This window comes from Mobula birostris, chromosome 6, assembly GCF_030028105.1.
Source record: "Mobula birostris isolate sMobBir1 chromosome 6, sMobBir1.hap1, whole genome shotgun sequence".
Lineage (NCBI taxonomy): Eukaryota > Metazoa > Chordata > Chondrichthyes > Myliobatiformes > Myliobatidae > Mobula > Mobula birostris.
In genome coordinates this window covers 4,625,199-4,638,587 of record NC_092375.1, presented here as the reverse complement: position 1 = coordinate 4,638,587, position 13,389 = coordinate 4,625,199, and the positions used below count along the sequence as shown (strand labels likewise).

The window sequence follows — 13,389 nt, the reverse complement described above, 5'->3', positions numbered from 1 at the left end:
CCTGAGCTGCCGAGCCGGCTGAGCTCGGTCCGACATCCGTTCCAGACACCCCGGCGACCCGGCAGCGAGCCTGCGGGGGATCTCCGCAGCGCCCCCCGCGCGGCGGACCGCGCCAGGAGCTCGGCAGCCGGGCAGCGCCCGCCACCGGCACTGGGTGTCCGTCTGCGGCCGGCGGTCCTCGCGCTGTCAGTCAGGCCGGGGGAGGGGGAAGGAGAGGGAGGCCGATCCGTCCCGTCCGCCGGCCCACACTCGGCCTAAGCGCAACTCCCCCTCCGCTCCCGGACAGGCCGCCGCCATGCTGCCCGAGCCCGAGTGCCGTGTCCTCTCCATCCAGAGTCACGTCGTCCGCGGCTTCGTCGGAAACAAGTCGGCCGCCTTCCCGCTGCAGGTCGGTGCGGGAGGGGGAGGAAGGGTCGTGACACCCACTCATTCACATTCCCTCACACACACTCACACTCATTCACTCAGACACAGGCACACTTACCCCCACTCACACACCCACTCACTCACACACACACTCACTCATTCATTCACACACTCACTCACTCACTCACACACCCACTCACTCACACACACACTCACTCATTCATTCACACACTCACTCACTCACTCACACACCCACTCACTCACACACACACTCACTCACTCAGACACACTCAGACACAGGCACACTTACCCCCACTCACACACCCACTCACTCACACACACTCACTCATTCATTCACACACTCACTCACTCACTCACACACCCACTCACTCACACACACACTCATTCACTCAGACACACTCAGACACAGGCACACTTACCCCCACTCACACACCCACTCACTCACACACACACTCACTCATTCATTCACACACTCACTCACTCACTCACACACCCACTCACTCACACACACACTCATTCACTCAGACACAGGCACACTTACCCCCACTCACTCACACACACACTCATTCACACACACACATTCATTCACACACTCACTCACTCACTCACTCACACACACACTCACACTCATTCACTCAGACACAGGCACACTTACCCCCACCCACACACCCACTCACACACTCATTCACTCAGACACACTCAGACACAGGCACACTTACCCCCACCCACACACCCACTCACTCACACACACTCACTCATTCATTCACACACTCACTCACTCACTCACACACACACTCACACTCATTCACTCAGACACACTCAGACACAGGCACACTTACCCCCATCCACACACCCACTCACTCACACACACACTCACACACTCAGACACAGGCACACTTACCCCCACCCACACACCCACTCACACACACTCACCCACTCACTCACTCATTCACACACACACATTCATTCACACACACACTCACACACAAAATCACACACAGGCACACTTACCCCCACTCACACACCCACTCACTCACACACATTCATTCACTCACCCACCCACTCACTCGCACACACTCTCACACTCGCTCACGCAAAATTAGACACTTCCTCCACCTACTCTCACACCCGCTGACGTACACATACACACGCATTCATTCACTCATACAGATTCCACACAAACCTCTCCCCATCCACACACCTACCCCTTCCCTTCTCCCTTTCCAGATCTCCCCTTTCCCCCTCACTTCCTCCCCAGATTTCCCAAACTTCAGCCGTTTCTGTCCCCCTCTGTTCCCTTCCGCTCTCTTTAAACATTGCCCTTCTCCTGACACACGTACACCTCGAGCTCCCTGTCTCCTACCCAGATATTTGCCCCACTGTACCCATATAGCCCAGGGGACAGGGGGCTGCTGACAACCAGGTTGAGTTTAATTCTGTCCTGTTTGTCATATCCCCTCCCCTGCCCCAGCACTAATGACTCTATGGACTGTCCAACAGGTGCTGGGATTTGAGGTGGACACAGTCAACACGGTGCAGTTCTCCAACCACACAGGTAAGAATCCCTCCCTTTCAGTGAGTTTCCCAGGAGGAGTAGCTCGGGCTTTCTTTCCTTTCCTCAGAAGTGATTCATTTAGGGATACAGCGTGGAAAAGACCATTCGAGCCACACCACCAGCTCTCTCTGATTTAACCCTAGCCCATCCTGGGATGATTTACGATGACCTGCTAACTGGTTCAACTTTGGACCGTTGGAGGAAGCTGGAGTACCATGCATTCATGAGGGAGCACATGAACTCCGTACAGACAGTGGTGGGAATTGAACTCTGAACTCTGTGCTGCTGTGGGGCCCATGGTAGTTCTGGTTGCTCCATCACAAGGAAGGTGTGCAGGCTTTGGAGAGGGTGAGATGAGGTTTACCCAGATCAGAGAGCGTGAGCCTCGAGGAGCATCTGGACAGACTTGGGTTGTTTTCTCCGGTATGTTGGAGGCTGAGGAGAGAACCAATAAAGGTTTGGAAAATCCTGAGAAGCATCGATAGACAAAACCTTATTTTCTCTGGGTGGATTTGTCAAGTATTGGAGGGAATCATTTTAAGGTGAGGGGTGGAAGTTTAAAGGAGATGTGTGGGGTAAAGACAGTGGATCCCTGTTTATTGGGGCACATTGGGCTCAGTACATTTTGCCCCAATTAGCCAAAGTTTCATGGAAAAAGTTATAAAGGGTATAAAAAGACAAACTACCATTTAACTGAGTAACAAATTATGTATTTAAATGAAATAGAGAACAAATTAGAACACTACCAATGCTATAAAACTGTGTATTAGTTCCTAATAGTTATGGATGTTCCACTGTCGTGTTCTTTTGATTGTAACTGAACAAAATCAGCGCCAACACCCAGTGCAAATAATGGACTGCCTTCACACAATGTTTTTGACGATTGCATCCTCCAAGTCTTCATTTTCATTGTGATATTCAAGATGATATCAATACTTTCAAATCCTTTGTAGTTCCTAACTCGAAATTGTGAAATTGTTTCACCTCCACTTCCGGTCATTTCTGGCATCACCAAGCCTGGGTGCTTGAAACCACAGTGAGCAAATCAGTTCTGAACTGTCTGACGGCTTACTTCTCACCAACTATCAGTGAGAAGAATCACAGCTTTTTGAACACAAACACACACTGCTGATGCTATTTAAAAACTGCTTGCTGTAAGCACGGCGAGGAGTCTAATGGCCACGCAAGTGCAGACGACTGACGCTAGTTAGAAACGGTTCAGCAACAGTCTCCTGTCGCAGTTAAACAGCAGGGTGTCCCAAGCAGTTGAGGGGAGTCCTGGCTACTTTCTCGACTGGTTTTTACTCTTTAAAAGTTGTCCCAAATATAAGTGTCTTCCTGGAAGCGGAATCCACTGTGTTCTACACAGAGGGGTAGGTGCCTGGAGTGGACTGCCTGGGTGGTGGTGGAGGCAAAGTTCATTGATGTTTCCTACGAACAAGCTTGAGTTTTGTCTGCACTGAACTGATGCTGTGGCCTGCATGCTGCAAGGAGACAGGTATACCTCGCAGAGCGACGAGTTGAACACTGGTCCGCCCCTCACCTCTGGCACTGCCACTCTGACCTTCTCAATCCCAAAGTCAAAAGGTAAAATTTATTATCAGAGTACATACATGTCACCATATGCAACCCTGAGATTCTTTTTTCGTGGGCATACTTAGCAAATCTATGGAACAGTAACTGCAAGCAGGATCAATGGACAGCAAGCTGCAAGTACAATAAATAGCAATAAATGAGAAGCATGCAATAACAAGATAAAGAATTCTTCAATGAGTGTAGTTATCCCCTTTCATTCAAGAGTCTGGTTTTTGAGCGGTAATAACCTGGCCTGGCACTTTAACCGTTCGAACCTCAGGTCATTGCTCGCTCTTGGACGTGGGCCCTGTTGCTTCACTCTGCTCTTGAGCCCAGGGCCCACTGCTCGATGTGGCACGGCACTTAAATGGATGAAACCTGGGGGCGAGCTGTGAGACAGGCTGAATGAATGTACGGAGAATGCAGGAACGTGGACCGTGTACAGGCAGAGGAGATTTGGTTGGGCTTGCCGTTGTTTAGTGGGCCGAAGGGCCTGCTCCTGTGCTGGACTGTTCCACAGGACACGAGAATCAGAGTGGGGCTGAATATCACCGGAATGTGTCAAAACGTTTAAGACTGCAAGTGTGCTGGAGGAGCTCAGCGGAAGGAGAGGAATTGTAAGTGTTTCTGGTCAAAGTGCAGCAGGGTTTCCATTCGAAGCAGTGACCGCTCCTTTAACCTCTCCCTCCCCCCACATACAGATTCTGTCCAACATGCTGGGTTGCTCTGGCAGGTTGTGTGGTGTTTTCTTGTCCGATATTCCCCCACACTAGGGAAAGGACATATTGTGCAGTGCTGTGTGGAAAAAGTACAGGCTTGTTTGTCTGAATGACCTTCTGTTCACTCTAGTATCTGGCACCTTTCCCAAAGCCGCAGAACTTTGGAGGTGCACAGTCGAGCAGCAGCCGTTGTCAAAGGGGTAGCGATTGTCTCAGCTGTGTGCCTGTGACCAAGCTTTTGAGTGCCCTTGGTACGTCACACCAGATGGTTTTATCCTGTGCAGTTCCCCACTCGTTGTAAAACCGGGAGCCCTGGCCAAGGACAGCAGAACGCTTTGATTTGGATCTACTGCACTTGGTCTTTATTTCAGAGTCTGTACAGACTTCATCGTCTTCTAACAGCTAAACAATTCCAACGTAGCTTTTGCAATGTCTGCAAGGGTTTCTGCAGTAAATCCCAGCCACCCCGGACGTTCGCTCTTCTCCCTTACCATCAGGCAGAAGATACAAAAGCCTTTACCAGCAGGCTCAGACAGCTTCTACCCCACTGTTATCAGACTACTGACTGGTGTCCTTGGACTCTTCACCTCACTGTCTATCTCGTATGGTATGTGTGATGATAATAAACCAATTCCAAAGCACGCCCTGCTAGTTTTGGGTTCCACGCAGATCCCTCATCTGTTGGATAACACTCGGATTCCACTGGCAAAACAGGTCTGGCTGTCACAATTTATTAAGATAAAAATGAGCTTTATTTGTCAAATGTACGTCAAAACATACAGTGAAATACCTCAGTGTCAACAACCAACAGAGTCCTAGTATATGCTGGGGGCAGCCCACAGAAATTTGCCATGCATCCAGCTCCAACATCGCTTGCCCACATTACCAGCCTTAACCTTTATGTGTTTGGAATGTGGGAGGAAAGCGACATGGTTACAATCGCCTTGATCAGTGGTCCCAACCTCCAGGCCGCGGACCGATACCGGGCCGTGAAGCGTGCAGCGGCAGCCAGAACGCACCCAGCACATCTTTAAGAAAAAAGCCGAAATAAACAAGCTAATTAATTAGGTGCCACCCGGCATGTAAATGTTGGCCCAGATCAGAGGCGATTTCTGTGATCATGTTAAACACACCCTTCCAGCCCTAAAAGTCCGTGCTGCCCAGTCGCACCCATGTGACTAATTAACCCACGAACCTGTACATCTTTCGAATGTGGGAGTAAACAAGGAAACTGATTTCGGCATTCGCCTCTGATCTGGGCCGACATTTACATGCCGGGCGGCACCTAATTAACTACCTTGTTTATTTCAGCTTGTTTCTTAAAGATGTGCTACTGCTGCACCCCTGCATGCTTCACGGCCCGCAGCCCGGAGGTTGGGGACCACTGGCCTTGATGACGATGTTGTGAATCAAATCCCGATCTGTGACTGTTGGCATTGTAAAGCATTGTGCTAATGCTGCCACCCAACATCTCGCTCCCTAAGACCTGCCGCGCATTCCCCTCACTACCGCTGCTCAGTGTCTCCTCTGTTCCTCATTCAGGGTACGATCACTGGAAGGGGCAGGTCATGACAGCTGGTGAACTCCAGACCCTGTACGAAGGCCTCAGACTGAATGATGTGACTCGCTACGATTATGTGCTGACAGGTAGACGGGTATCTTATCTTGAGGATAGATGAAGGTGCATTGGATAAGGTCTAACCTGGGTGTGCCTGTATGAAGAGTGTAGAGGGAGCTTCACTCTGTATCTAACTGTCCCTGCCCTGGGAGTGTGTGATGGGACAGTGTAGAGGGAGCCTCGCTCTGTATCTAACTGTCCCTGCCCTGGGAGTGTGTGATGGGACAGTGTAGAGGGAGCTTCACTCTGTATCTAACTGTCCCTGCCCTGGGAGTGTGTGATGGGACAGTGTAGAGGGAGCTTCACTCTGTATCTAACTGTCCCTGCCCTGGGAGTGTGTGATGGGACAGTGTAGAGGGAGCTTCACTCTGTATCTAACTGTCCCTGCCCTGGGAGTGTGCGATGGGACAGTGTAGAGGGAGCTTCACTCTGTATCTAACTGTCCCTGCCCTGGGAGTGTGTGATGGGACAGTGTAGAGAGCTTCACTCTGTGTCTAACTGTCCCTACCCTGGGAGTGTGTGATGGGACAGTGTAGAGGGAGCTTCACTCTGTATCTAACTGTCCCTGCCCTTTTTTTTTAACAAAATTCTTTATTGCAAATGTCAGTGCTATACAATATGTACAAAAACAGTGACTAACACAGTTGCTTCACTACAAACAGACAATACATGTTAAACCAAAATATTACCATCTTCATCAATGATGGTATTTACACCCCGCGGAGCCCAACAGTCCCAGAACACCTCTACGGTCGCCGTGGACTGCGCGTATTCCTTTTCAATGTTCACCCGAGCACGAACATACCCCCTTAAACACAGCCAGGCAGTCTGCCTGGGGAGAACCTCCTGCCACCCTTTTCCAGGAGCCACGGATGGCAATTTTCGCCAGCCCCAGGAGCAAGTTTACAAGGACATCCTGGGAGTATGTGATGGGACAGTGTAGAGGGAGCTTCACTCTGTATCTAACTGTCCCTGCCCTGGGATTGTCTGATGGGACAGTGTAGAGGGAGCTTCACTCTGTGTCTAACTATCCCTGCTCTGGGATTGTCTGATGGGACAGTGTAGAGGGAGCTTCACTCTGTATCTAACTGTCCCTGTCCTGGGAGTGTGTGACGGGACAGTGTAAAGGGAGCTTAGCTCTGTACCTAACTGTCCCTGTCCTGGGAGTGTGTGACAGGACAGCGTAGAGGGAGCTTAGCTCTGTACCTAACTGTCCCTGCCCTGGGAGTGTGTGATGGGACAGTGTAGAGGGAGCTTCATTCTGTATCTAACTGTCCCTGCCCTGGGAGTGTGTGATGGGACAGTGCAGAGGGAGCTTCACTCTGTATCTAACTGTCCCTGCCCTGGGAGTGTGTAAAGTGTGGGTTCCAAACTTTTTTTTTATGCCATGGACACTTACCACTGTCCCTGGACCCCATGTTGGGAACTCCTTGTGTAGAGGGAGCTTCACTCTCACCTTGTTGGACCTCACAGTAAGGTCACAGCTCATGAGGTTTTAGTGGTTTGGAGTTCCAACCCTGGTGGGGGTCGGGTGAGATCTAGGTCTTATTCTTTAGTCATTGAGCTGAGCTGGGTGGGGGGGAGGAGCAGACAAGTGGGTTTTAAATTTAAAGGTACAACATGTTAACAGACAACACACATCAAAGTTGCTGGTGAACGCAGCAGGCCAGGCAGCATCTCTAGGAAGAGGGACAGTCGATGTTTCGGGCCAAGACCCTTCGTCAGGACTAACTGAAGGAAGAGTTAGTAAGAGATTTGAAAGAGGGAGGGAGAGGGGGAGATCCAAAATGATAGGAGAAGACAGGAGGGGGAGGGATGGAGCCAAGAGCTGGACAGTTGATTGGCAAAGGGGATATGAGAGGATCATGGGACAGGAGGCCTAGGGAGAAAGAAAAGTTGGGGGGGAAAGCTCAGAGGATGGGCAAGGGGTATAGTGAGAGGGACAGAGGGAGAAAAAGGAGAGAGGGAAAAAGAATGTGTGTATATAAATAAATAACAGATAGGGTACAAGGGGGAGGTGGGTCAATGTTCATGCCATCAGGTTGGAGGCTACCCGTCTGGGTAGCCTCCAACCTGATGGTATAAACATTGACTTGGCAAACTTCTGCTAATGCCCCACCTCCCCCTTGTACCCCATCTGTTACTTATTCATATACACACATTCTTTTTCTGTCTCTCCTTTTTCTCCCTCTGTCCCTCTGACTATACCCCTTGCCCATCCCCTAAGGCCCCCCCCTTTCTTTCTCCCTGGGTCTCCTGTCCCATGATCCTGTCATATCCCTTTTGCCAATCACCTGTCCAGCTCTTGGCTCCATCCCTCCCCCTCCTGTCTTCTCCTATCATTTTGGATCTCCCCCTCCCCCTCCCACTTTCAAATCTCTTACTAGCTCTTCCTTCAGTTAGTCCTGACGGAGGGTCTCGGCCTGAAACGTCGACTGTACCTCTTCCTAGAGATGCTGCCTGGCCTGCTGCGTTCACCAGCAACCTTTATGTGTGTTGCTTGAATTTCCAGCATCTGCAGATTTCCTCGTGTTAGCTTGTTAACAGACCCTTCCAGCCCTATAGGTCTGTGCTGCCCAGTTACACCCATGTGATTAATAAAGCTACTAACCGGTAGATGTTTAGAATCTGGCAGGAAACTGATGGGGAGAGTATGTAAACTCCTCAAAGACCGCAGTGAGAATTGAACCCGGGTCTCTGGTGCTGTAATATTTTTACACAAACTCTTACGCTGCTGTTGCACCCGTTGTGGATCATGTGACTCGATGGGAGGTGTGACTTCTCCCTGTCCCAGTGACTGACCCACCCTTGTCCTTTCCTCCAGGTTACACCCGGGACACTTCTTTCCTGGAGAAGGTGATGGAGATTATCAAGGAATTGCGGAGACAGAATCCCAAGCTGGTCTACGGTGAGTGTCAGAAATGCCGATCAGATCCTGTCCTGGAAGCTTAGTCAATATCATGTGACACACAGCCACACCAAGAATGTTCTAATCTCCCACTGGCCAGAGGTTATCGATACACCTGACCTTTTCCCTCCTGGTGCCTGACATTGTTTGGATATCACTAGTTTAAACCTTTGTAATCCCTTGCCCAGATGGCATTGTTTGTGGAGTGACTTTGAATTGTCGCTGTGTACAAGGAAACTGATTTGATTGATGGGCTATTGAATGACTCTCCTTGAGTTTAGAGTGCTGTGGAATACAGGGTTCATGCTGACAATGCAGAGGAGGGTGCGTTGCTTTGGAATGAAGTCGAGGAGTGAGATAATCCACGTGGTGGCCCTGTCTGCTGTTCTGCTCTCCAATTCCTTTTAGCTCCTCGGGCAGATAGTCCTATCTCTACTGTTCCCTTTTGATACTTCCTGTTGAATTTCCACCCCAATCACAGTCACTCCCTGAGGAAATTCCTGTTCTCCCCCCCCCCCACACCAATCACAGTCACTCCCTGAGGAAATTCCTGTTCCCCCTACCCCAATCACAGTCACTCCCTGAGGAAATTCCTGTTCCCCCTACCCCAATCACAGTCACCCCCTGAGGAAATTCCTGTTCCCCCTACCCCAATCACAGTCACTCCCTGAGGAAATTCCTGTTCCCCCTACCCCAATCACAGTCACTCCCTGAGGAAATTCCTGTTCCCCCTACCCCAATCACAGTCACTCCCTGAGGAAATTCCTGTTCCCCCTACCCCAATCACAGTCACTCCCTGAGGAAATTCCTGTTCCCCCTACCCCAATCACAGTCACTCCCTGAGGAAATTCCTGTTCCCCCTACCCCAATCACAGTCACTCCCTGAGGAAATCCCTGTTCCCTGTCCTTTTACCCCACCTACCAAAATAAACCATGATTTGCCCCTCTCCACCTCCTAAAAATATTAGCGCTTTTTGTTACATGTTCAGAGTAATGTTGAAACATACAGGGGGGAGCAGCATTTGTGTTGATAACCAACCAGTCTGAGCTGGTGCTGTGGCCTCCACCTAGTACACTCCAGGGAGAAAATTGGAGGATGATTGGTTGTTGATTAATCAGTATGTCAAAGGTTCAGATTCAAAGTAAAATTTATTAACAGAGTACATACGTGTCACCACATACAGCCCTAAGATTCTTTTCCTGCGGGCATATTATGGAACAGTAACTGTAAACAGGATCAATAGATAACAAACTGAAAATGCAGATATAAATAAATAGCAATAAATAACAAGCATGAAATTACCACAGAACAGAGTCCTTAAATGAGTATAGTTATCCCCTTTTGCTCAAGAGCCTGATGGTTGAGGGGTAGTAACTGATCTTGAACCTGGTGGTTCGAGTCCTGAGGCACCTGTACCTTCTACCTGATGACAACAGTGAGAAAAGAGCGTGGTGTAGGTGGTGAGGATCTTTGATTGATGCTGTTTTTCTATAGCAATGTTTCATGTAGATGTGCTCAATGGTTGGGAGAGTATTACCTGTGATGTACTGGGCCAAATCCACTACCTTTTGTAGGATTTTCCGCTCAAAGGTGTTGGTGTTCCTATACCAGGCAGTAATGCAGCCAGTCAGTACGTACCTATGGAAAACCTTGGCAAACTTCTGTAGATATGTGGTGGACAGTTTACTGACTGGTTGCATTGAGGCCTGGTATGGGAACATCAATGCCTTTGAGTGGAAAATTCTACAAAAGTTAGTGGAGAAAACCTACAAAAGGTTATGGGGAGTAGGCAGGAGACTGGGGTTGAGAAGGATAATAAATCAGCCTCGATGCAATGGTGGAGCAGATTTGATGGGCTGAATGGCTTATTTATGCTCCTGTGTCTTATCGTCTTATCCAGCCCCCACTTGTAACTCAAGAGCTCCCATCCCAGTAATTTTTGAGACTAACAGAGGACTTCAGCACAGAAACAGACCCCATTGGCCCATCCAATCCATGCTGAACTGTTCAAAGTTCAAATTTCAAAGTAAATTTATTATCAAAGTACATAGAGTATATGTCACCCTGGGATTCATTTTTGCAGGCATTCACATAAATACAAGAAACACAATAGAATCAGTGAAAGACCACACCCAACAGGACGGACAAACAACCAATGTGCAAAAGATAACTAACTGTGCAAATACAAAAGAAAAAAAAATCAGCAATAAATATCGAGAACGTGAGATGAAGAGTCCTTGAAAGTGAGTCGATAGGTTGTGGAACAATTCAGTGATGGGGTGAGTGAAGTTGTGTGAAGTTATCCCCTCTGGTTCAGGAGCCTGACGGCTGAGGGGTAATAAAGTGAAATATTTGGGAAGTTTTGATATCTGGAAGATGTCACCTATAGAATTGTTGTTCGCTGGTGCCATCTTGTTTCCATACCAGACTGTGATACAGCCAGTCAACATACTCTCCACACGCATCTGTAGAAGTATGTCAAAGTTTTAAATGTCATGCTGAATCTGCTTTCTTTGTAATGGCACTTACAAAACATCTTGCGTGCATCTTTTCCAACATGATCACATAAGAGATAAACTTCCAAGTAACTAACTCCAGTCAGATGAGGGTTGAGGAGCATCAGGCATCACACCATGCTCTCTTCTCAGTGCTGCCGTCAGGAAGAAGGTACAGAAGCTGTAGGTCCCACATCACCAGGGTGAGGAACAGTTCTTACCCTGTAACCATCAGCCTCCTGAACAGCGTGGATAACTTCACTCACCTCAACAATGAACTGACTCCACAAACTATCAACGCTACCACTCAAATTTTCAGTATTACTTACTTTTCAAAAACTCTTTGCACAATTCGCTTTCTTTAAAGACCATGATATAGGACCAGCATTAAGCCTTTCAGCCCATCAAGTCTGCTCTGCCATTCCATCATGGCTGATTTGTTATCGCTCTCAACCCCATTCTCCTGCCTTCTCCCCGTAACCTTTGACACCCTGACAGATCAAGAACCTATCAATCTCTGCTTTAAATACACCTAATGACTTGGCCTCCACAGCCATCTGTGGCAAAGAAATCCAGATTCACCACCCTCCTGCTAAAGAAATTCCTCCTCACTTCTGTTCTAAATGAGCATCTTTCTATTCTAAGGCTCGGTACTAAAAGAAGCACCCTTTCTACATCTACTCTATCTGGGACTTTCAACATTCAGTAGGTTTCAATGAGATTCTCCCCTCATTCTCTTGTGAGTGCTGGCCCAGAGCCATCACATGGTCCTCATACTTTAACCCTTTCAATCTAGGGATGTTCTCAGTATTTGTTTACTTTTTTATTATTGGCACAACTTACCACCACCTGTACATTCGTTGTTGGTCTTTGTTAGGTATCGTTTTAATCAATTCCATTGTATTTTTTAATCTTCCTGTGAATGCCTGCAAGAAAATGAATCTCAGGGTTGGTTGTATATGGTGACATATATGCACTTTGGTAATAAATTTACTTTGAAGGGGAGCACTAGTGTCAGACTCAGCGACTGGGAACAAAATTCAAAGTAACAAAAGTACATATACTGTATGTCACCATATACAACCGTGATATTCATTTTCTTGTGGGCAATCACAGTACATACAAAGAAATAAACAAATAATAATAAATAAACAAATATCAAGAACTTGAGACAACCAGTCCTTGAAAGTGAGTCTATAGGTTGTGGGAACACCAGAGTTGAGGTGAGTGAAGTTATGCCCTCTGGTTCAGGAGCTTGATGTTTGAAGGTTAATAACTGTTCCTGAACCTGGTGGCATGTGGCCTGAGGCTCCTGTAGCTTCTTCCTGATGGTAGCTTGGGTGGGTGGGGTTCCCTGCGGATAGATGCTGCTTTCCTGTTGTCTGTGGATGTGCTCAATGGTGGGGAGGGCTTTACCTGTGATGGATGGACTGTATCCACTACTGTTTGTAGGATTTTCTCTTCAAAGGCTTTGGTGTTTCCAAACCAGGAGTGGGTTGTGGGGCACACTCAACATAAAAGAAAATTGCTCATTTATTCTCTTACAGTTTGTGATCCGGTGATGGGCGATAAGAGAAATGGGGACGGGTACATGGTGAGTGGTGTGCCTCTCTGCACTTCGTGTCCATTTTTGTGTGTGTGTGTGTGTATGTATGTATGTGTATGTGTGTGTGTATGTGTACGTGTGTCTTGTCTCCCTCTCTGCCTCTCTCCCCCACCACCCTTTCCCTTCCTCCACCTCTCCCCACTTCCACCCTGCCCAATGTTTAGCAGGTTGTTTCATTGCTGAAGGTATTCTTCTTTTCTTAGTATGTTCCAGAGAATCTTCTTCCAGTCTACAAGGAGAAGGTGGTTCCGCTGGCTGACATCATCACTCCGAACCAGTACGAGGCAGAGTAAGTGGCTGCAGATCGCAACTCCCTGCCCTTCCTCTGTGTCCAAGCCCAGCCTCTCAACCTCTGATCAAAGCAGGAGAGTGCAGTATCCCTGGTGGATGTCTTGCCCTTCGTCTCCCTCTCCACACCCCTACTGGGTTTTTTCTTCTCACTTGTTTATTTAGAGAGACAGTGTGGAATATGTCTCCTAACTTTGGTCTGTGGAGGGAACTCACAAGCACGCAGGAACAGCATGC

The 13,389-nt window shown here is 48.4% G+C and overlaps 1 protein-coding gene across 2 annotated transcripts in view; it reads left to right on the top strand.

Moving 5' to 3' along the window:
- The first annotated feature begins 21 nt into the window (after nucleotides 1–21).
- The window catches only part of LOC140198793 (pyridoxal kinase-like), a 61,307-nt gene continuing 47,939 nt past the window's right edge, over nucleotides 22–13,389 (top strand). The window contains exons 1-6 of one of the 2 annotated variants that reach the window (XM_072259828.1): nucleotides 22–388; nucleotides 1,888–1,942; nucleotides 5,779–5,883; nucleotides 8,679–8,762; nucleotides 12,806–12,852; nucleotides 13,068–13,153. In XM_072259828.1, the coding sequence (XP_072115929.1) occupies nucleotides 296–388; nucleotides 1,888–1,942; nucleotides 5,779–5,883; nucleotides 8,679–8,762; nucleotides 12,806–12,852; nucleotides 13,068–13,153 (470 nt within the window). In that variant the 5' untranslated portion in view covers nucleotides 22–295. The remainder of the gene's footprint in view (nucleotides 389–1,887; nucleotides 1,943–5,778; nucleotides 5,884–8,678; nucleotides 8,763–12,805; nucleotides 12,853–13,067; nucleotides 13,154–13,389) is intronic. The other variant, XM_072259827.1, reaches the window with a different exon arrangement.